This window comes from Bacillus rossius, chromosome 3, assembly GCF_032445375.1.
Source record: "Bacillus rossius redtenbacheri isolate Brsri chromosome 3, Brsri_v3, whole genome shotgun sequence".
In the NCBI taxonomy this organism is placed as follows: domain Eukaryota; kingdom Metazoa; phylum Arthropoda; class Insecta; order Phasmatodea; family Bacillidae; genus Bacillus; species Bacillus rossius.
In genome coordinates, this window is record NC_086332.1 from 71,140,101 (window position 1) to 71,164,162 (window position 24,062).

At 39.2% G+C, this 24,062-nt stretch overlaps 1 protein-coding gene across 4 annotated transcripts in view; it reads right to left on the bottom strand.

The window, feature by feature from the left end:
* Positions 1-1,773: 1,773 nt before the first annotated feature.
* The window catches only part of LOC134530883 (G-protein coupled receptor Mth2-like), a 224,832-nt gene continuing 202,543 nt past the window's right edge, over positions 1,774-24,062 (bottom strand). For all 4 annotated transcript variants that reach the window (XM_063366160.1, XM_063366159.1, XM_063366162.1 and 1 more), the window contains 3 exons: positions 10,291-10,475; positions 7,916-8,084; positions 1,774-5,727 (listed from right to left, as the gene is read on the bottom strand). In XM_063366160.1, coding sequence (XP_063222230.1) covers positions 5,376-5,727; positions 7,916-8,084; positions 10,291-10,475 — 706 coding nt within the window. In that variant the 3' untranslated portion in view covers positions 1,774-5,375. The remainder of the gene's footprint in view (positions 5,728-7,915; positions 8,085-10,290; positions 10,476-24,062) is intronic.

Consider the following 24,062-nt stretch of genomic DNA (forward strand, 5'->3'; position numbering starts at 1 on the left):
GAGTTGGGGGGGGGGGGGGGGGTTCTCCGTTTCGATGATTGAGAGAGGGAACGCATCCGGCGACCGAAGCTGTACAGGGAAGATCTGTGAATATAAATGAAATAGCATATGTATGGACGTGAACTAGGTTTTCAGTACAACTGATGACTGCCGAGACTGAGGCGAATCCTTGAGAGACAAGTGCGACATATCCAGGGATCAGAATTTCGCCCAATGGTCCTGGCCTTAAAATCCCTCCTTTTCCCTCCGTTTTCCCTCCCCTTCCTTCTGGAGTTTACTCTGATGTGTCAGAATCCTAATCGAACCATTACGCAATGACATCCCGAAACTAAGCCCCTTACAGCTGCTTACTAAACTCTCGTCGACGACTAGGTATATATAACAAATTAAGGAATATGCCACCAGAAACGAAGCCCTGCAAAATCACCGGCGCTTACAGTAGCATGCAAATATATATATTAGGCGGGCTTCAGGTGACGGCTCCATTGGCCGAGGGCGAGCGATCGCAGCGCCGCTCCGCAGGAAGCAGGCGAAGAGCTGGCCTCTGACGTTTAGAGTCAGCCACGAGCAGTTTGGTGTACATCAACCTTCGTGGAACGAACGCCCAGTTTCAAGCAGTCGCTGGTTAAACCGCAAAAAGTTCTTATTCGGCACACGTCTACTTAAAAGCACCCTTGGTAACTGCACACTGATCGTGGGTACTATCTCTGGAACTACAAACTGAAAATTTAGCAGGTATGTGCCTTATGCTCCATGAACATTCATTAAGAAATGATTTTTAGGAAATTCATTTTCAAGGGGGTGAATAGGGGTGGATGAGGGAATTGGAACTATAAGAACTTAAAAAACTGATATTTTTCAGGTATGTTGTCTTGTGCTCTATGAGCATTCACTAACAATTTATTTTACGAATATTAATTCCAAGAGAGTAATCTGGAATTTTAAAAAAATCGATTTAGTTTAATATATAATATTATATTGACGCTCAACACTGACTTTGTAACGCTGAGAGATAGTGCCTGCCTGCAGAATGCCAGCGTGCGACGGGAAGTCGCCCACCAGGAGTCTGAGGCCGGCACTCTGCAGGTAGCCGCACTTGCTGCTTACACACAGCAACACTTTCATATTATTTATATCTTTTAAGAAGTGCTTTGGAATTTTTCACCAAAAGGTGGCGCTTGAAGTCAAAGAGAGTGTTTTTTTTTAAATTTGTAATTTTTAATCATTCTTTTACTTTTCGAATTTAATTAATTAACTTCTCAAAGTAAATATTCAATTTATCGTTGAAAATCAATTATGATTACGTATGTAGGTATAATTCATTAAAAATTATTGAATGTCACAATTCACAAACAATATAGTTTTTGAAGAGATTCTTCATTAAAAATCAATATTTTTGTCCAATATTTATTAACATTTGTATATATTTATACCTGAAATAAGTTTTTGCACGATATGAAAATAAACTGAATTTTTAATCAATAATTCGTGCATATAAAATTAAATTGTTTGTATATTCTATTCTTCATTTTTCAATGGAATGCCTTAGGAGCCATACGACTATATATATATATATATATATATATATATATATATATATATATATATATATATATATATATATATATATAATGAGCCGTGAGAGTGTGTTCTGCATGTATACTGCCATATAGCGAAGCACGGGTACACCAGATAGTATATGTAGGGTATATAATATGCACAAATGTATTAGATGGGTTTGAACATTATTAGTTTCATAAAATACCAGTTTGAAAACTTGAACATTTTCTCTTTAATTTTTAGGCATTACATCAAGTAACATATTAATACTAATCCATCTCGTCACTGTCATAAAAAACTAAAAAACTAAGGTGTAAAGTAAATACATAACAAACTTTCTCCTCATATTAAAAAAAATGCATTACAATTTATTGAAATAAAAACTTTAAAATATTTAATAGGTATCTACACTTAATACATTTGAAACGAACACAAGAAATACATTAAACCTCGATTTTTACTGTTTTGAATTACTGCAGGATAATCTTTGGTATTAGTGTATTAAAAAAGAAGGATATTTATTTGTAAAATTTTATCATTTCTCAATATTGTCACATGGATGCAAACATTGTCTCTTGATGCCTGCGTCAGTAATATGATCACAATTGTGCAGGTGAAACTCTTGCAGCACGTGTAGTTCCTGGAGACAGGCTTGCAACATTTGATTGGCGCCAAGCTTGCGAACACTCAACTCGCCACAAAGCCTTAGTCTAAAATACCTACACGCATACTGTGTACAGCGATTAAGAGAGTACAAGACACTAGTGTCAACGATGAATATATTTGGTTTAGTTGTTAGATTTGGTATTGAATATTTGGTTATAGTCGTTAGATATGGTATTGTGCTTCTTGCAACCCCTTTATGTCGTTGTAAATAAATAAATACTAACCTATCATTCATGAAGAAATTAATTACATGCTGTAAATAAGCCTGTGATGTTAAACAACGTGTATATTTTGGTTTAGTTTTGAAGTCCAACATTTTCAAAAACAAAAAAGTTTCATGTTTATGCTTTATTATTTTAGAGAGATGTGTAAATATCGTAGAGGTTACTGATGCTTCCAAAGAACCAGTGAAGCTGAATGTTAATACAATATGTTTGGTCTTATGGATAGCAAGGTCATTTGTTCGTTTCCGACTGAAACCTTGGGGTTAAATTTCCCCTCTCCCTCACCACATGTAGTTCCATCCATAAATCCAAGGCTGTTTCAGTTGCTCAGTATATATTTTCACCACTAATTAATTTACGCCCTTGCTTGCTACTGTATCTAAGATTTTAAAAAAAACATTGTTACAACAAAAAATAACTAGTGGTAATATTAGTCCTTTAGAGAATGGCATTTCATCGCTGTGATAAATCAGTAGGTACTTACTTCATGAAGAGAAACACAAAAAAGGAGTATGTATCCATTAAGTATAGAAATTTAAGTGCTTGAAGTTATATATACAGTATTTCATTAACAAACAAAGATTCAAAATTCTTTTATACGCTATTTGATGATTACAATAACAACGGCAAATTGGGAAGAATAAGCTTGTGATTGGACAGTAGTGTTGTTCTCTGTTACAAGGTTATACAAATAGCTACATGTTTTACTTGAATAACATGGGATATATAACTTCATACTTACATATTTACAAACACAATTACGTCTACGATTACAGTTACTTGATTGATGGCAAGATTTTGAAAGTCTTTGCAGACTTTTGCATTTAGTTTATTATTAATTTTTATGTGTAAACATCTTGGCTATCGGTATACGGCATTTGGTAGGAGTAATTTCGTGAAAATGGAACGGAAATGTGACACTAAGATGGCGGGCCTACGTGTAGTAACATAAACATACACATATAGTCACTTTCGAACGTTAGGGTAAATACCAAAAGTATTGGTGTGCCAAATTAAACTTAATGATAGTGAACTACCCCGGAATATAGCTGGTAAACTAAAATCGTCTTAGTAAAAATTAATCTCATGTTTTAAAATACCTATTAAAACTCACATTTCAATGATTATAATACATATGCTCTTTACGTCAACTGGTTCGGTAACACAGCGACAGAGCGTGAGCTTGTTAACCTTAAGGGATGAGGTTCGAAAAGTCACTGGATATTTTAAAAAAATAACATTATAATATAATATAATAAAATAATAACGTAGAATCAGCTTAATAAGGTTAATATTTGTTTTTCCAAATATTTACAGACAGAGTTTAGTCGTTTAAGCAAAAACATATATATATATATATATATATATATATATATATATATATATATATATATATATGCCTACTTAGTGTTATGTGTTTCAAAATGTTTCAGGTTAATATTTTAGTAATGTCATAAAAGTATAACTTCTAACGTATGCGGAAACCTTATAGTAGGCTATTAACTGTTTAGTGAATTTTTACAAGATATGCAATTTTTAATAAAATTCCTTGTCGACAATCAGTTTTAAAGCCGGGGTTTAGGATTTTTTCAAGTCTTTTTCGCTTTTATCGGAGCCGTTTCTGATAGTTTAAAATTTCCGTTTGTTTCGTGCTGCCATCTGCAGGTGATGTTGGCAAGCAACGTTTACGATTCAGGCAGCGAATTCTGGCGATGGGCACAGATAGTAAGTTTGTGATTCGCGTCTAGAAAATTGGGCATGTACTTGAAAAGCTTATATTTTATTGATCAGCATATTTACAAGCTCAGCATTATTTTTAAAGAATTCTACTCTAAATTTTGTGCCCGAGTTTAGTATTATAAATTTATTTGCAGCATGAACAATATGAGAACACATGAATTTGCTCGTTACCGAGGTTAGATGTTTACACATCACTGGCAAGTACTGAGACTCGCTCGCATTTTAATTTTAATTTTTTAAGGTTTACGATAAGTAAGAACATTGTGTAAATTTCTGAAAGAAGCTATACGAGTTTTCAACAAAGAAACATTACGACTTTACACTTTTAAAAATATGGAAATTTATTTTGTGTTGAAATTGAGAATGTGTGCACTGTGAAAGTGGCAAAAACACTTCAGAGCTATACATACTATGTCATTTTCAAGTTGTAATTTTCGTTGGTAAATTTCGTCGAAGTAAATTTTGTTTCTGTTTACAGTTAGTGCCTGCTATTTTTATGTCTTAAACAAGTACCAGACATATATAATTTAAAAGGCATACATTTTAACATTAAATATTATCTACCACTTACAACTATTTTATTCTGAATTTTTTTTTGTTCATATTGAATCTACACTTACTTCTTCGGATTTGTAAGATCTGGTTGTAAAGAAAAATTCCACACCACCAGAAAACACACATGATTCCCTGGCATGCAATAAAAGTTTCAAATCGCAAGTGATATGTGGTGGTTTTCTCTCGTGAAGAACGAGAATGTTGCCAGAGGCCGGTGGGATTTTTTTTTAGGTACCCCTGTTTTTCCTTTGGTCTTACCGCTTCAGCCGACGAAAAAATGAGATGCCCACTTCTGAAGTTACAATACTGATCCTGTCAACTCAATTCAGAAAATAAATTCGAGCATAGGGCATACATGTAGCAGATGCTTGAGATTTGTACAAATAATAAAAAAAACAAATGCTACCTGGTACAAATACATCACTCTCGAGTATACTAAAGTTTGCACACGTGTGATTATCGTCAACTCCGAGGTAACTTGAACACAGACAGCCACATTCGTGGTTCAACAGTGTTGACAGTTCAGCAGTTCCAACACGGGTTCTTGGACGCACTGGCACAGCCAACTCAGTCCCAGTCCCGACACAGAGATTCGGTAGTTAGAAACCACGTGGTTTGTACTGCGGACCCTCAGACGACGTCGCTCTCCTCGCGCGCCATGCGGCTCGTCTCGCCGTTGCAGGTCGTCTTGGTGGTGATGGAGTAGGAGGAGGAGGGCGTCGCGACGCTCTTGGACAGCGTGCCGCGCGTCTGCGAGCCGGGACGCCCCGAGCCGCGCGCCAGCCGCGGGCACAGCCGCTTGGCGAGCAGGCGGCGGATCTTCTCCTTCCACACGAAGATCAGGAAGATGAGCACGCCCTGCAGCGTGTTGCCGATGTCGGTGATGTACCAGATGTACTGGGGCCCGCCGGCGGCGAACGAGATCACCTCCATGCCCCAGTTCACGCCCATCACCACGAACAGCTTCAGGTAGAGCACGAACCTGCCACCAGACGTCACGCATGCAACGTGAGCTCCCGACGCCTTGCATGCAAACCAGGGATGTCGACACCGCACGAGTTCGGGGGAGTGCACTATTATATTTTATAACAACATTAACAAGATCAGAGTTAAGCACCTTCCAAGAAACACCAAAAAGGTCTGTAATACTAAATTAGTAGCTTGACTAGTAGACAGGCTCAATACCCACCAAGAGTTCACTTAGAGAAGCTGGAGTACCTGAGTTCAGAGAACTGGAAAAAACCATAAAAAAGCCATGGCCGAAAGTCTCTCAAACAAAATCAAGAAAACATCCGTGGTCGACTTAAAAATGCTATAAAGCAACGAAAATTGGCTTTATGGAACTTTCAGAAGAACTAATATATATATATACATGGCCTTCAATGATGCGAGAAAACATGCAGCAAAGGTCAGCCATTGAAAATAACTTAATTAGGTAACAAAAAAAAAGTGGTCGGAATTTCTAAAGCATCTTCAGCGCAACCTCATATGTATAAACCCCCTCTCTTTTTTTCCCCCTTCAGAGACTCCAAAAGTAAATTGGCCTGCAACGACAAGGACAACTGCCATATTCTGGTGAAATGTTAGTATTTCTTCTTATCTGTGAAGCTCCACAAACACAATTCACTTTCAAAGAAACCACTTACTCCATCAAACTGACCCACAATGCAATCAGACTAATCTGCATCCGCAAATGAGATCAATCATTATTCAGTTACAAAACAACACAGCACCCGGTGAAGATTCAATTAAAGCCGAATTTTGGAAGTACGCAGGTGACAGTGTCATCGCTAAACTGAGATATTCCATACAATTATCTCGAAATATGACCCTTAAATGTGTTCTTTGATATGTGAAACTCAAAAATCACAAGTTCATGGTGACATGAGTCAACTTCAAGAAGGCATAAAATTATACTGATCAAACCATACGTTTGCAAATTCTGAAAGAAATAGGCTCAGGGAAAAAAAATCATCAGTGATTAAACAACAGATATTGACTGACTTCATCTCCAGAGTGATAATTAAGGAGTGAGATGATTTTGGATGCCTTCAAAATGACATTTCTCTTCAACTGCATCCTGGGAAATTCACCTGCGAATTGTGTAATGAAATTCATAATGGAAGTGTTGAAAATGGGGTCACAATGGGCTACAAGAACATGGACCTGACAATCATCTGTGTAGCTTACTCAGATGATCTCGCTGGCCTCCAGATATATTTTGAGAAAACCGAGTTTACATCGAACATCAAGCCTACATTCAGTAGAAAACTCGAGATAGCAGAAAATTTTAAGCTTTGAGAAAGAATATTTCAATTCAAAACTCAACAAGATGGAGGGGGCATACAAGCTAAATAGAGGTGTTTGCAACAACGTCCAGTTTTATTAAATTCTAAGCTCAGACATTACTGTAGAGTTATTTGACGCAAGGCTTTGAATTCAGCAGAATACCTCGCGATGAATTGGAGAAGTCTGCTCTAGAGGCTACATTGTTAAAAATTCTCACCTTCAATTTACAAAGAATCAGGTTAAAAATTATCCAGGGATCTTCGTGAATTTAAGGCTATTTTCGTAAATTTACGGACCATGAGTTCACTTCTTTGAACATTAATCCAAAAGGCATATGCAAGAAATAAATAGATCACTACTTTTAAGACATGGAGGAGCATCACCTTCACAAGAGAAATCTTGGAGAATTCCAGCGATTCCGAGAAAAGGTGAAGTTGAAAACAGGCAAGAAGTTAAAAAGAGGAAGCTTTTTTTTCATTCTACATTAAAGCCAGATAAAGTTAAGCAAAGATCCGGTTACCAGTCTTTCTGGGTTCATCAATGTTAAGTAATAGAAAACAGTCGTCATTTTTCAAGTAGTGCATATTATCCTCCATACTTGCAGGTTTGGTTAGTAATTGTGCTTTTTCCTGACGAAATAACAAATTTATTTACTCATCCCTAAGATCTCCCTTGGGAGCTTTCTTTCGATCAGACCAGCAGTCTGCTGAGTACAGGGCCTTTGGTTGAGTAACTCTACAATATAGCGTCTGAGATTTGCATTTAAGAACCCTTGACTGTTCGTTGTAGGCACCTCTGCAATTAGCTGGTTTGCCGCTTGGGTTGTAGTGTCGTGTAAGGTGCCTGCCTTGAGGACACAACCAGACACCAGGTATACTGACCGCTGCTTGTTCTCCTCCACGTCATGGCGCCGGCTCTCCTCGCCTTTCAGCATGGCCGTCTCCTTCTTGAGCTTCACGATGCGCAGCGCCGTCAGGACGAACAGCACGATGTTGCACAGCACTATGAGCCCCATCGGCCCGTAGAAGTAGGCCGCCTCGGCGCTCTGGGCTGCAACAGTCGCCGCCACGGCGAGAGTCAGGCCGGCTGCTGCGTGGTTCAGCGTGGCGCAGGGAAACGCAAACTGCAGGTCTAGGTTGCGAGCAGCACATTTCCTATACCTTGCAGAACTTGTTGGCACGCACGAGGTACACTGTCCCGTGCTTCTGTACCTTACACTTGGTCTACGAGGGGCCATGATGGTTAATTGATCATGTAACTCGCCTACCACCAAGGTGAAGTATAACCTGGATTTTTTTTTTTCAGGTGGATAACGTTGCCGTAGTCGGTGGGTTTTCCCGGAGTTATTCCGTTTCCTCCACCCATTTATTCCGCCAACGCTCCATTCTCATATTATCATTCCTCATTAAATCAAAAGTTAATGCCACACTGAAATTTAGTTTCAAACCTGCTCCAATACATTTAGTCAAATAATTTTGGAAGGCTGTGACGATATTGAAAATGCCACACGTGCAGCCATGTTTGTTTGACAAGTTGGATGACTTGATAATCTATCACATATTTTGTGTATAAGACTTTTTCTAAAATATTTTGGATGCTTGTCAGAACAATTAAGCAACAAATCAGAATCGTGCCCAACGAAGAAGTAGCCTACATTGAAACGTTTCCGTCACAATGGATCTTTAAAACGGCGCAAGACACTTGGGAGATTGAAATGATTGTAAAAGGTTAACAATTTTAATATGAATGTTGTATGTAAATTATTTTATCTGAAAAGGGTGATTTAAATTTAGAACCATTAAAAAAGATAAGATAAAGGTAGAAATTCATCAGTTAAAATTTTCCATTAGTTCTGTGTTGCACTGATTTATTAATTTAATACGTGGAAATCTGTTGAGCAAGCTCAGTCGAATATTAAACATCGATAGTGCGACAGAATTATGTGTTTTAGGTTGTTTGTTGAAACTTATTTGATGAAGAAAATTGGGAAACCTTATTACTCCAATAACCTACTTCTTAAAGTAGGTTTTGAAATACAGTATAATTATGTATAATACACAAGGACTTAAATACCTCGGAGTCGAAGGACCAGTTAGGTGGCCGCCTGGCTAGCTTGTACGATCTCTCAAATCGCGGTGTTGCTAAGGGCGACACTAACTCGCGCACCATACGCCTCTTCGCCTCTACGCGCCAGACACTGAACTGACATCTACGTCTAGCGGTAACCTTGCAATTTTTTTACGGAACATTAAAGACGAAGATTCCCTGCACTTACCTATATAACTAATAAAACATTGTGTACCTAATCTTTCACATTTAAAAACTTCAGTAAAATCACCCGTTTTTATATTTTTCGCTGGCTAAAATTAACATGTTAAAATCGAAACCACGAAACGAATCTCGAATAGTTTGTAAATGACGCTTTAACGCCCGGAGTTCTGCACTGTATTTTTTAAAATTATTTTGTAGATGGAACCTAATATTCATGAAAAATTACATAAATTTGCAAATTTGTGACTTTTACATGAAAAAACTGTATCACTACAGAATAGTTTTCGCAGCAATGCTGGATTCGGATTCTTACCCGGGAATTTATGCTTTGTTTTATCCCAGTAACTGCAATAGATAAACTAATTCCTAAACTGTTCCCTAGATAGGTATATATTATTAAAACAATTATTGAATATCTGATTATCTTACCGTGGTTTTTTAAAAAAGATAATACTTGAATTAAACATAAACTATAATATAAAATTATGCGCCAATTTTAGTAATAAATACTCAGTATTATCTCGAAAAACGTGTTTCATGTATGCAAAAATAAGCATACCTAGCCATGTGTTGTACAAAGTTACAATATATTTCTCGTATAATTATAAACTATTTCTTGGCAACTTGTTCCCAAAGGAATATTTCGTAAAAGTACTAAAAATTTTTTTTTCCTGCTACAATATATTTCTTATATTAAAAACTATTTCTTGGCAACTGATTCCCAAACGAATCTTTTGTAAAAGTACAAAATTTTTTTTTCCTGCTACAATATCTTTCTTATTTTAGAAACTATTTCTTGGCAACTGATTCCCAAACGAATCTTTTGTAAAAGTACAAAATATATTTTTTCCTCCTGCTACAATATCTTTCTTATATTAGAAACTATTTCTTGGCAACTGGTTCCCAAAGGAATCTTCAGTGAAAGTACAATGTAAGTATACGCACGCCGCCCGGGTGCAGTCGGGCTCGGCGGAGGGGCACTCACTCGTGAACCAGCAGCGGTCCTTGCCGAACTGCGGCGACAGCACGCGCTCGCGCACGTAGGGGTGGCGGTCCGTCAGCAGGCACACGAGCAGCAGCAGCGAGGAGCTGCCCCACGCGTACACCGAGTACATCACGAACTTCTTGTGCTCGCGCTCCTTCTCCGAGCCGCGCAGCGGCCGGAACCCGCTGCGACAGGAGCGCCCGCTCGACATGCACCCCCCGCCAACAACAACAACAACAACAACAACAACAACAAAGCAACATCTAAGAGCTAATTCATGTGTGTTCTCCATGTTGAAATCACACTTGCAATACCAAACTCGGTCGCGAAATTCAACGCCAAGAGCAGATTGTGTTTCCGACTACAATTCTTGACGCAATCTCACGTAGTTTCCGAACCCGCCCGCTAGAATTCGCTGCCGGAGCAGCTTCGCACACTACCGAATCATTTGTTTAGCAGACCGATTAATTTAAACTATGCAATTTAGACCTGATTTTCGACAAGGAATTCTATTCAAATACTGCCCCATGTTGTTAAAATTCACTATACAGTTTTCCTTTCGGCTTTTGTGAACTTTGGTTCGCGTCATCCGCCACAGATGGCAACACCGTGGGTACACATTTTCGTTCCATTCATGAAATTACTCCTACCAAATGCGGTTTACCGAGAACCAAGACGATACACACTAAAAAAATCACATATGAAGCGGACTCAGAGTGGCCACTGGCGAGGAGGTCGCCTGTACGGGGCAGGACACCAGGGCGTTGTTACAGTTGTAGTACAGCATAGCAAATCATAATCTAATAGCATTTAGAATTTAAAAAAATGTGTGCGGTAGAAGTTATACTTACTGGCGTAATAAAATACTAACTTCAATTCTGCATGCAAATATTCAATAGAAATTAAATAATAAAAGGAATGGAGTGATATTATAAATACGGTTAGTAAAGTATAAATTCAATCTAATTATAATTTTAAATACTCAGTATTCAACATTAATGTAAACGCGCGTATAAATTATTAAGTTTAGCAAAAAATCGAGATAAATAATAATTAATAATACAAATTAATAATATGCTGTTTGTTTATTCTAATTTTAATACTTCTAATTATTTACTAAATATTAATGAAATAATTATATTTTGTAATGCAAATAAATTATACACTTAGGAAAATAAGCTCACTTATATAAATACACTTGGAAATACACTTGAATAAGTTTATCAACACAATTTCTATCACTAATATTTAAAAAAAATTTTTTTTAAAATTATATGGGCTAGTATTCAATATCAATCACTAAACCGTATATATACATATATAGCTTTTTTTTTTTCATCCTGTGAAAATTTAGTTGCATATGTGCGTGCGCTAGGTAAAAATTAATTCTCGTAATTTTTTATTCTTAAATACAAAAACAAATAGCAAAATTAATAGATTAAGAGGTTATCTTAAGAATAGTCTAAGGTGTGCCCGTCACTAAAAATATAATAGGTGAAACTGACTCATAACTGAGGATGCGACTTTTGCACGGTGTACACACAGTGCAACATGTATTAATCCAGTGCCTAGTTTGTTTGTTTTCTTCCTTCTTTAGTTTTTAGGAGCTGCTGGAAGCCGGGTGGGTAGTGAGTACTAGCAGGGGCGCTTGTGTCCCTAGTTACAAACCAAGATGTGTGCATTAAAATATGGAAGCGTAACTAGAGTACAAGTGCCTCCAACACCCGCACGGTAGACTCTTTCCCGCACTCACCAACTCTTCGTCCAGACCATCTTCTGTCTCATATCCCCCTACACTATGAATGCAAGCCCACTGCTCTCTGCATAACTGAGCCCAGGGTTTTCCCCGTGTCAGTGCTGGTCTTACCTTGGCCAGACTTAGCATAGTTTTGGTATAGATCTAATAAAGTGGCTTCAATCGCTGCCACGGCTGGCCAATCCTCGCACTAAGCACACGATGCATGCAACCCTCTCCCTGCATGGCTGATCCCAGCATGACCAGGCGTATAGGCTTCGGCCTGAGACGCACCTAGGTCCCTCCCTAACCCGGACCCCTCCTACAAAATAGACTTAATTAGGAAAAAAGACAACAATTTGCCGGACCATCGAACACTAAGAAGTAGTTAGTGACTCTTGCTTCGAAATCATACGATCTAGATTGTCTTTATGCCATACCTCAAACAAAAATGATTCAAAATCAGGGCTAGCTAGATATTTCAATATTTGCTTAGCGAAAAGATTATTTTCAGTCCAGCTGTGCGTTAAAACACTGGAGGATTAACTTATCTGTGTTTCGTGGTTGGCTGGGTTTATTTTAGGCGCATGTCTATTTGCCAGCAAACCAATCATAGCCATACAGTGCGGGAGCAAACGCGTCCTGAATGGGCCGGCAAAATAATGACTTTTCTTTTAGACATCCACCAATCACAAGGAAGAAACTGCTGGCGCAGATATACTTTATTGCAGTCTAATGAGTGATCTGATAGTTTTCGTGAAAAAAAAAACATGCCCCTACGGATACATTTGGTTGCAAGCTAAAATGCAAATCTTCATACTCATGCACCGTGTTCATGATTGGACCGCAGTTATTTGAACATGCCCATCCACGACAGCGAGACAACGATGCCCAGCTAGGAGATAAGTATGCGAGTCAGGAAGTGCCAACTATCGAGAATAAAAATATTCTCACTAAGAAATCAGCCAATGAAAAAGTAAACATTGGTAGGGCAAACATAAGGCTTTCAATTTCAGCCTGATGAAAAAATTAGCGAAATTTCCGTGTTCATAAAAATAAGTCTCGTGAAAACATGTTTATTCAAATCATACGAGTAAAAAGATTTACAGTGGATTATAGACTATCATAGTACAAATAATTTCCGCGAAAAATTATAATGAAGGGCATGTATTTTTCGCGAAATAATCTGATCGCTTATGAGAAGAGACACCTGTATATCGCAAATACATTTAGTTTCAAGGTATCTCACAAAACAATGTTGCTTTTTCTCACAGTTATTGTCTGTGGTCAGTGAGCGGTGTTTCCCCGCACTGGACGCGGTCAATGATAATGTGGGTTCCGCACTGTTGTACGCCCACAATTCGCCATAACTATACGATAAAGCTACAGTGTTTTGTGAAATATTTGACACGAAATGTAATCGCGAAATACAGGTGTCCCTACTCATTAGACTGCAATAGGAAATGCCTGCGCTAGCTAGTAATTGGCGGCCGTCTGCAAGAGAAGCCATTGCCATATTTGGCCGGGTCATTGAGGACGTATTTGCTTCCGCACTGGATGGCTATGATGGGTGTGCTGAGAGAAACAAACCCAGCCTATCACGAAACGCAGACAATCCTACAAAATTTTAACACACATCTGGTCTGGAAATATTTTTGCGAAAAATTCATGGCCCTAATTATCATCTATTTTCATGGTGTATTTTACTGAGAGAAGAAAAACCAGACCGAAAATTGGCGTGCGCTCAGATTCTAAAGTTCGTTTTATCTCCTTCAGGCAGTAAAAGTTATTCCCGGGGTTGCCTTAACATTGGCTTTCTGAAGAGGTATCCATTTACGCTTTCTATTCTGGTGCTGCTGTCGGACGTCCGTAAAGCTGGACTACAAGGCTGAAGACAGCCGGGACCTTGCCGCGCCAGTGCGCGTCTTGTCGACACATGGTCTTCAGACAGTGGCACCGTTTTTGTTCTAACTGTTATCGGAGGGAGGGGGGGGGGGCAGGGAAACCGTGAGAAAATCCCCTTAAAAACCTTGCGTAAATAGGAGATGATTTAATAATTGTTTCAAAATGTTGGAGCACAAACCAATGCGCATAGACGTACGATACGAATGTTATTTTAGGTTAAGTAAGGTAACTATTTTCAACAATGGAAGTTGGTCTCCTCTTTAGTATGGACTGGAAAAATTCGCGGTCTCGATTACCCTTACGACAGGTTACACAGTCCTCTGTATAATCGGGGAAATAACGCCAGTTCATTGGCTGCTGACCAGTAAGTCGTCTCACCTGGTTTGACTGTGATTCGATACTTCTTTGGTTGAGGTTACCTCATTGGTCCAGAATCGTCCATATGAACAGTGCACCAATAGCAAGAGCAGCTCAAATGTATGTGTATTTGAATTTCAGTCTATCGCGAAATGAATCGGCCATACCTGCCAACTTAGCAAGAACACCATCAGTAAGATTAAAAAAGAAACGCTAAATTTTACGCAAAACATACGCGATGATTCAATTATGGTTAGTGAAACATGAACCACAAGTAAAGAAACATCCTAAACACATCAATAATTTAATGAATGCATACCTGGAAAAAATCTACTTAATACTTAAAGGCCTAATTACAGTGCATATTATAAAAACCCAAAGAAAACAAGAGCCAATTGATTCAATTATAGGTGAACTTACCAACAGATATGATCCATTACTTTAGATTACAATTAATATATTTTTTTTTACAAAGCGTTACATGCATGTACACAAGTTCAACAAAAAGAAAAAGATGTTGCCTATATTGTTTAAATATATGGAAATATTATTATATCACGGCTTTTCCGTAAATAAAATAACAAAATTCCGAAAATAATTCTTTCGAACACTACAAACGTTCCTCTATTAACCCTGAAAACAGCGTTTCTAATTTCGTACTGGTTTCTGTGAAATTTCCGATTATAGGTTACCGTTGCCATTTCTTTTAATATAGCAGCAGTTTTCGTGCACCCGCAACTATACTATTTGCTGTCTGAAGTCAGGAACATTTTCCGGAACAAATTTCCATCGTGAAATAGCATTCTGCTGAATTCACAACCGTGGTGCTCGTACGGCTCGTCGAAAAGAAACTGTCGATTTTTATTTTTGTTTTCCTCGGCAGATTTCACATTAGCAACGTATTTCGAACACTTCTCGTTATTAGAAACATATTCTTCCCGTCATGAGAAACATTTAAATCACAACGGCACACGCTGCAACACGCATATTCGGGCCTTTTTTCATTCTGACACACGGAAACAGTGCCAACCTAAACATATGTTCATACTGTTTTTTTTTAATGTTCTTTAAACGTTATGACGGCACAAGCCACCTAACAATAAAAAATATCTTCATAATAAAGCATTAAACATCTTAAGACGTACAGAAAAATACAACCTAACCACACACGCCGCTATTTTCGCAACGAAACTACACGTCATATGAATAAGTTTCCCTGTAGGTTATTAAACGGGGAGAGGGAGAGAGAGAGACAGAGAGAGAGAGAGTGAAAAAAAGGGGGGGGGGGGGGATCGTACAGTTGGTTGGCTCGATTTAGTTCCGTTCAATATTTTTCACCTTTTATTGTGTATGTGACAAAATACATGAAGATGAGCATGAAGATGAGCTGCCATATTGAAACAGAAACGAAACGCAACAATAAAAACATTTCCACTACCGGGAAAAAAAGGGCCGAAATAAATCGTAAACTTGAAAAGCTTTCAGTTATTCAGAATTTACGTACAACCGTAGTGTAATTATTTTCCGTACAAATTACGGGAAAACCGTAAAAGTTGGCAGGCATGGAATCCGCGAATTTTTCCTGTCTCTATATATTAGGTAGAACCATTTTCGCGACTGAAGATAACATAAACTGGTTATAAAGTCAGTTTTTTTTACACCTATACAGAACACAAATCACAACATAACCGCAGTATAAATAGTCGCCCAAAAAGTAATTTTAAAAACTGTCAGTAATTACAAGTGTTAGTCTTAACATCGAGATATGCTTTAGAATAGTTTATACTCATAATCTGGAATTATAGAAGACACTTTAACTCCCTTAGGATATTATTCTCGGACTATATTTTTCTGGGAGAATAAACGTAATGTGTAGGGGCGTGCGCATTTTTCGCGGAAAGATTATGGTACTATCTGTGCGATAAAACACGGTAGCATCGTCTGTGTTTCGTGACTGGCTGAGTTTCTTTTCAGGCAAATGTCTACTGAATCACAGGCAAGCAGTACGAATGCAAACGCCCATCACAATGAAGAAATAATTGGCGCGGGCCAAACTTACTGCAGTCTAATGAACGTTCAGAATATTTCGCGAAAAATACCTGTCCTTACTGATGTGTTACGGATATCGTAATACGAAGCTTGATCTTTAACAATATTGTGGATACTATACACACACATATACACATATACATATATCTGAAATAAAACCCACTATATCATCACATGAGTACTTAGATAAATGAACTCACTCTTTCTTCCTTACCGAAGTCAAACTTATAATTACTGATCATTTAAGTCACATAATCACGCCAGAAGCATGTTGGTGCGCTCTCAGTAGGCAACTCTTTCCAGACAGTGGTGGTCTCACGGGAGGCGGTATTCCCTCCATCATTACCTCCTTAAAACCTATCTAAACTGGATGGAGGTATAAAAAAATAAACTCCAGTCCACGCCTGACCTTTGAAGCCTTTTCATTTGTTTGTAAAATAAGGATTATTTAATATTTTTAAATTTAGTAGTCTTATATTCGATTAAAACATAGCTTTGATAATGACTAAGAAAAATTAAAACCACGTTAAATTAATATTTTAAGGGGCTGTTGTTAAACCCGCGATCATTAGGTAGCAGAGTAGACTTGAAGCACATATGCATCTGCTTCACGTTTATGATTGACTCGGTGATATTGACACGTCCTTGACAGTAATTGAGCAAGTTATAAACAAGGAGAAGAATATGTTGTCCAATCACGTGTATCCCGCTAAAGGACGCGGTATTGTTATCGACCAATGAGCACTGCTTAAAAAAAAGGTTTGACTCTGCATAGGTAAGTTGATTCTAGCCTGGAGTGAAAGGAATTCCGCGAAATAATAGTGACGCTAGCTATTAAAATCCAAAAATACAACATTTCGGACTCCCCATTTAACTGGGCGGTATTATCCCATATTACCCAAAACTCATCCAGTCATCCGCCCCCTCCTCATAATTCGAAGTTGGATACACCACTGCACTGCGATCAGGGGTCAAATTGGTAGGATTCACAAGGGGGGGGGGGGGGGGTTATCCAACAAGTCATCTCTGGACACGGTGCTTGTATGTTGTATACTGCCCTTAATTTGACCTATATGCATGCAATAAACACAGACATTAAAAATATATATACACATAAAGTTTTCCATACAATATAGTTTTGACGTTATTATTTGAGACCGGAAAAATTCACTATTTCAGTGACGTATAGGACAGACTCGATGCAATCGGACAAATTACATCCTCTCAATAGCTACTGACTCGTGGCACCTGTTAAATCGGATGTTCGTGATTCTATAGGTACTTCTTTTGTTGAAGTTTTTTTTTTTATTCGTTCAGAGTCATTCAGATAAACTGTGGTCCAATCACTGAAGCAGAAAAAAAGGCAAACGTATTTTGATTCTAGCCTATTGCGAAATGAATCCGCGAATTTTTCAGGTCTCTAGGTATAATGCTTATCAACGAGGGGCTATTCGGGATCTACGCCCGTGGCGGCAGCACGAGCCGGGTTGAAAGGGGGAAGGGGGGATGGCCAAGATAAACAAACAGCGTGAGAAACCGCGTGGAGGTTGGCGCCGCGGACCCCCGAGAGACAAGACAAAGTGCTCCTACCAACATCTGCCGTCTCGCTCCCAGCTGGCGGGCGGCGAAGGAAAAACTGCGTCGGTTCGTAGCAGTCACCAGTACATTCGCAAGCCGGTGAATCATAAGGCCGACGGACGAGCATGCGAGGGATGATAATTAAAAATAAAGAAACACTCAGAGCCGAAGGTCGATGCAAAACGATGGTCATAAAATAAAAAAAATTGTGAGCGAGTCTTTCAGTACTCGCCAGAGATGTGTAACATCTAACCTCGGTAACGGCAAATTCACGTGTTCTCGTGTTGTGAACATACAATACGAAACTATTTCTCTTGACGCGAATCACACGTAGTTTCCGCACTCACCGCTATAAATCGCTGCCGGAGCAGCTAAGTCGGCTATCAAATAATTCGATTAGCGGAACGAAATTTTAAACTATATAATGAAATGGCTCCGATAAAAGTGAAAAAGACTTGAAAAAATATCAAACTCTGGCTCTGAACCTGATTGTCGACAAGAAATTTTATTAAAATGCTGCCCATCTTTTTAAAATTCACTAAACAGTTAATACTATAAAGTTTCACTTTGGCTTTGTGAACTTTGGTTTGCACCAACAGCCACAGATGCCAGCAGCGTGGTCATACATTTCCGTCCTAAACGACTTCCGTTCCATTCTCGAAATTATTCCTTCCAAATACCGTACACCGAGAGCTAAGATGTTACACATCAAAAAACAGATTTTTTTACGGTAGCTGATCTCACAGCGAGCCTAAAACTTAGAATAAAAAATAACCATAACATTCACACCTCGCATTGGGTCATAGCTAGAGACCCGTGAATTTCGCGGATTCAATGACCTCCAGGATAAACTCCAATATCCTCTACACACTCGGGCAAATGCCAACAGTTTCATTGGCTGCTGACTTGTGAGTCGTCTCGACTGGGTGGCCTGTGATGCGACACTCCTATGAGTGAGGGTCTCTAATTGGCCCTCAGTCCTCCAGATTAACAGTGAACCAATGACAGAAGCAGCACTAAGGTATAATTATTTGAATTTTAGCATAACACGAAATGAACCCGCGAATTTTACGGGTCTCTAGTCATAGCCCGAAACCTCTCCCATCGAAGATGACTTCTGAGTTTGGACAAAGAAGTTCGTGTGTGGAGACGTGTATGTATAATTATCCCCTCAGCCCATCAGAGAGAGAGAGAGAGAGAGAGAGAGAGAGAGAGAGAGAGAGAGAGAGAGAGAGACCAACCGCCGACGCACCACTACCTTTACATGTCGCTGCCACCCACCGTCAACTACGGACTTGGACTTCGGAGTCAGTAAGACCTCCAAGCCTCTAAAGTTAAAAACAGAACTTTGACGATTCGTCGCGAGCAATAAACGTCTCGGGTTAAGCAAGTGAAGCATATCGAGTTGAAGTCGTTTTACGAGCGTGTGGTAACTCGCTCAGCGAGTGGGAGGTATTAAATTCGAGTACAAGGGTGAGTCTGAGGCGATGCGTGTGTGGCAGCGAGGCTGGCATCTGGTGACGGGACTTGCATGATACGTGGTTGCGAGTGCGTTGAACGACTCGCCACGCTTTCTCGCAGGAGCGACCGTAGCTGTCTGGTTTCGGCTGAGAATTGTGTTGCTTTAGAACTCACGTAATAATAAACGGTGATTGTTTGGAGTGCCAGTCACGCCTGTCGCATCTACATCACGGTCTTGTCTTGTGTGCGAGATCTTTGCCTCGTGAAAAGAGGCGGATGCATGCTGATCTTCGCTGCCGAGAGAAACACTACGAAGAGAAGAGGGCGGTAAAGGGGCTGCCGGGGTCCCTAGGCCTAGTCCTCGGAAAGAGTTCCTTCTACTCGCCATTGATGTGTTGGTCTGCTCACCGGGTCCCGCCACTGATGCTTGTCGGAGGCGAGTTAACGCTTTGAAACCGAGCACAATTTTAGGCGGTGGACTCAATATCCTCGATATTTCTTCAATGTTGCAGCCTCATATTTTAGTATTGTTATATTTTGGGAGGAGGCTTTCTTTCAAGATGTAGACTCCTAATTGCAATGATTAATCACTCAATCTCTGTTTTGTTAATGGTTTTATTCAACTGCCATTAAAGAGGGCTTTAATATTTTACCTCAACGTTATCTTGAATATTGTTTTAACGAGCCAAGAGTCAAGTCAATTTGTATCAACTTTTGCTGCTTTGGCTATATTGTTTTAACTTTACCTTGAAATGTTGTTTGACGCAAATATTTACACCTGGCGAATAACGTGCCTATGATAGCTGGCAGTATGTATCAATGGCGCGGCGTTTGCCCCGAGCGTGCTCGACCCAGGGACTCTCGCGGGGACGGGGCTCAGATCAGTCGCTTGCGCGGACAGCACCGTCGGCTGTGGTGTCGTCATGGCCACTGCGAGCCACCCGTCTGCGCCGGAGCTGGGAGGCTCGCGGAATGCCGCCGACGGCGGAGGTGAGTGCAGCGAGTGTGTCGCAGTGCTTCAGCTCTCGCGCGCGCCTGGCATGCCTGGCGTGGAACGAGGAGGAGGTGCGCGCGGAGGTCGTAAACCCGCGGTGGCCTCAGGCTCGCCTGCGCTGCTGAGTTATGGGCGGCCTTCGACGCGGGCAGCGGCGAGCCTTCCGCCTCGCTGCGAGCCGGCAAGAGAGCCTTGGCCGGGCGCGCTCGACTCCGGGTGTCAACCGCGCTCGGGGGCGCGACTCAACAGGCTGAATATGACTGCAGTTTTTCCGAAATAACATGTGAAAAGTGAATTTTACCTTATTATTAACATCAAGTGTGTCAAATTTTATCAGGAATTATCACAATTATGCTTTAAGTAGTGGGAAATAAACATGGGGGTAGTTTTCTCTCTCAACAATCTGCTATAGCCAGTAACTTTCCTATTATTTTGAACTTAAAGTGTGCAAAATTTCATCAAGAAGTACCGAAATTCGACTTTATGGGTTGGGAAGGAAGAATGTGGGTGGTATTTCAAAATCTCATGTCGACAGTTACCATGGTTTTTTTTTGTTTAGAAAATACATGTCGACGGTAATTTTCCTCTTATTTTGAAAGTCAAATGTTAATAATTCCATCAATTTGAACCAAATTCAATTTTGAAATTTAAAAGGAAGCTGAGGGTAGTTTTTCAAAAGCAGTTATTAACAGGTATTTCCCACTTATTTTGAATGTCAAATGTTGCAAAATTTCATCAAGTAGTGCCAAAATTATGTTTTAAGAGATGGGAAAGGGTCTGGGAGAAACTTTCGAAATCTCACGTGGACAGGGGGATGGGGATATATATTTTTTGAAAATCAGATATATACAGTAATTTTATTATTTTGAACATAAAGTATGCAAAATTTTACCAAATAGTTTCACAATTCTGCTTTAAGTGGTGCAAAAAAGAGGAGTACAAGGAAAGTTTTTTTTTTAAATCAGATACCATTCATTCAGTAATTTTACTCTTATTTCTTAGTCAAGTGTGCCAACATTTCATCAAAATCTACCAAAATTCTGCTTTAAGGGGTGGGAAAGGTTGATGATTTGGTTTCTCAAGTATACAGCGCCTTTACACGTTTTTCTAAATCATATGTGGACAGTAATTTTCATCTTATTTTGAATATAATGTGTGCAAATTTTCATCAAGATTTACCAAAATTCTTTCTTAATGGTTTTCCAAAATCTCATGTAGATAGTGACCTTCCTTTTGTTTCGAAAGTCAAGTATAAACCATTTCATCAAGCTTGAAGTAAAACTATAGATTTGAATAAGTCTGAAAGATTTACTTTTATTATAAATGTAAAAAAATGATTATATGCCTACCTACTGTTAAATAACATAACCAACAGACTAAGCTATGTATTTAAATTTATTAACAATAATTTATTAATAAGTAATAATGCAATCTTCTTAAATCACAGCGTAGAAAATTCAACAAAGAGTTTTATAAAAATTTTAAACAATTTTTTTTGTATATGTTCACAACCAAACTTATAGCAACAAAGCTGCAGAATGACTATGAAATTTGGCGAAGAATATTGGATTATCAACGTTTTAAAACGTTTCGATTAAAACTTAATTTTAAAAGTGTGATTATTTATTTATGTGGCTATTAACGTTTATAAAATATATCCTAGGATAGTTTCGCTATCACACAGATTTATTCGGTACACCGGAACGTTTGGTATATCCTCCCGAAGTTAATGAAAACAGGTTATTGCCGCCACACGAGGTCGGCTGTCTGACTTCGGCTCGCGGGCGCATGCGCATTATAGACTTAATCTTGTTCAACTTCCGTTGTTGGTGCGCACGCAGACCTTTTCATTTCAGTTGAAAATTAAAAATTTCACCCTGAACCTACCTACAGAAGTGTAACTTAAATAAAGAAAAAAATCGGGACCATAAAATATAACACGACGACATTTTTAAGTTCTGCTTTTATCCAGTTAAAATGGTGCGTATTTCTCACAGACTCATTTTTAACTGGAGGGTATTGAAATGTATTTCGGCAGATAATTCTAAATAATCGCTTTAAATATGAAAAATTACTCGCCAGCATTTTATTTTTTAACCTATCAAAATCTACATTTTTTAGTGCTATTAATTTATGTGTTACATATAAATATATTGGTAAAACTATCCTATTCAACAGAATATGGAGGGGGGGGGGGGGAGGGGTTTAAACATTTTCACGTGATAAACTGAGAACGTAGAGATACGGTCAGTGGTTAAAAGTAATTGAGATATGATCGAAATTATTTGGTACTTAACTATTGGCGAAACTGAGTAGAAAAGTTGTAAGCTACAATGAAGCCTGCATGTACTCTTTTAACGACCACTTCAGGTTTTGTGATAATTGTTTCCGCAGTCAATCTGCCGTCCTAGAAAAAGAAAATTGACGTCCTCGTTTCTTATGGAAGGGAAAGGAAGAAGCTGCGTGGAAGAAGGGCAGGAGTGGTGGTGGGGGATCCGTCAGCTGTCAGTCAGCTGTGGGCGGGAGTGCTGACAGGACCAGCCGGGGCGTTGAGTCAGCCGCACTCACTCGCACGCCGGCCTTCGGGAAGACGTGTTTGCTGCGGTTCCCCAGCGCAACACCTGGCCCGTGGTTTATGGGGCATACACATCAGCGGACCGAAACCTCGGACAACACAGTCCAGGAGAGGCTGTGAGATTACTGATCAGTTTCTATCCATCTGGACTCGCGGGGGAAGATTCTTCAACGTGATGCCTCTCTCGCAGCAACTTATCAACTTTTTTTTTGTGATGAACCTGGTGCCAAAGTTTTCGGTCGTTTTCTGACCATCCAATATAAACAAAGTGAAATTTGACTGCGAGTCAACGATTAATAAATTTCCACAAGTTTTAAGTTAAAACGGTACCGATACGTAGAAGTTTTCACTGTTTTCAAATTTAGAATTTATAACGCTCATTAACAGACGTCAGGAAAATTCATATGGAGATAAGTGACTGATGTAAAATAATTAGTAAAAAAAGATTTAAGTGGCCACCAAGCGCATTAGAAGTGAAACTTCACGGATAGAGGGTAGAGGGGTAGAATATTTGTAGGACACACAAATATTTGAAACAAGTGTACAAGTATGCAAGTGAACACGCCTACAGGCAAATTAACGGTTATGCGAGGTGTGATAATGCATGCAAGTACATCCGAGTGAGGAATTATGAGAGTGCAGAAGAATGCGTATGAGAAAGTATGCGAGTGTCAAAGTATGCAATTGTACTATAATGCAAACATGACATCGAGCGTTAAGTGCGTATGCAAGTTATACCACCCTTCGCCCCCACATCCTAAAAATCTATAAAAACTTATGATTCCACCAAAAATAGTAATAAATTTAAAAGCGGGAAAAGTGGATGTATTCCTTCCCCCTCCTCACACCCTTTTAAAATCCAACCATTTACGGAAAGAAAATTCTGATCAAGCGTTACTGCAGCCATCTGTATATTCGGCAAGTAACTTGATACCTAATAAAGTACACATTGCAGGTTTACACAGGAGGTCCATAACTATTGTAACAAGCATGGCGACTAAAAACCTTCAAAGGTTCCATAGTTTTCTGACTCACTACTCTACTCGTGATTCCCCTCCACAATCGTCAGAGTTTCACTTTTAGTTTCTTGTTACTCACTGTTCTCGCCAACCCTACCG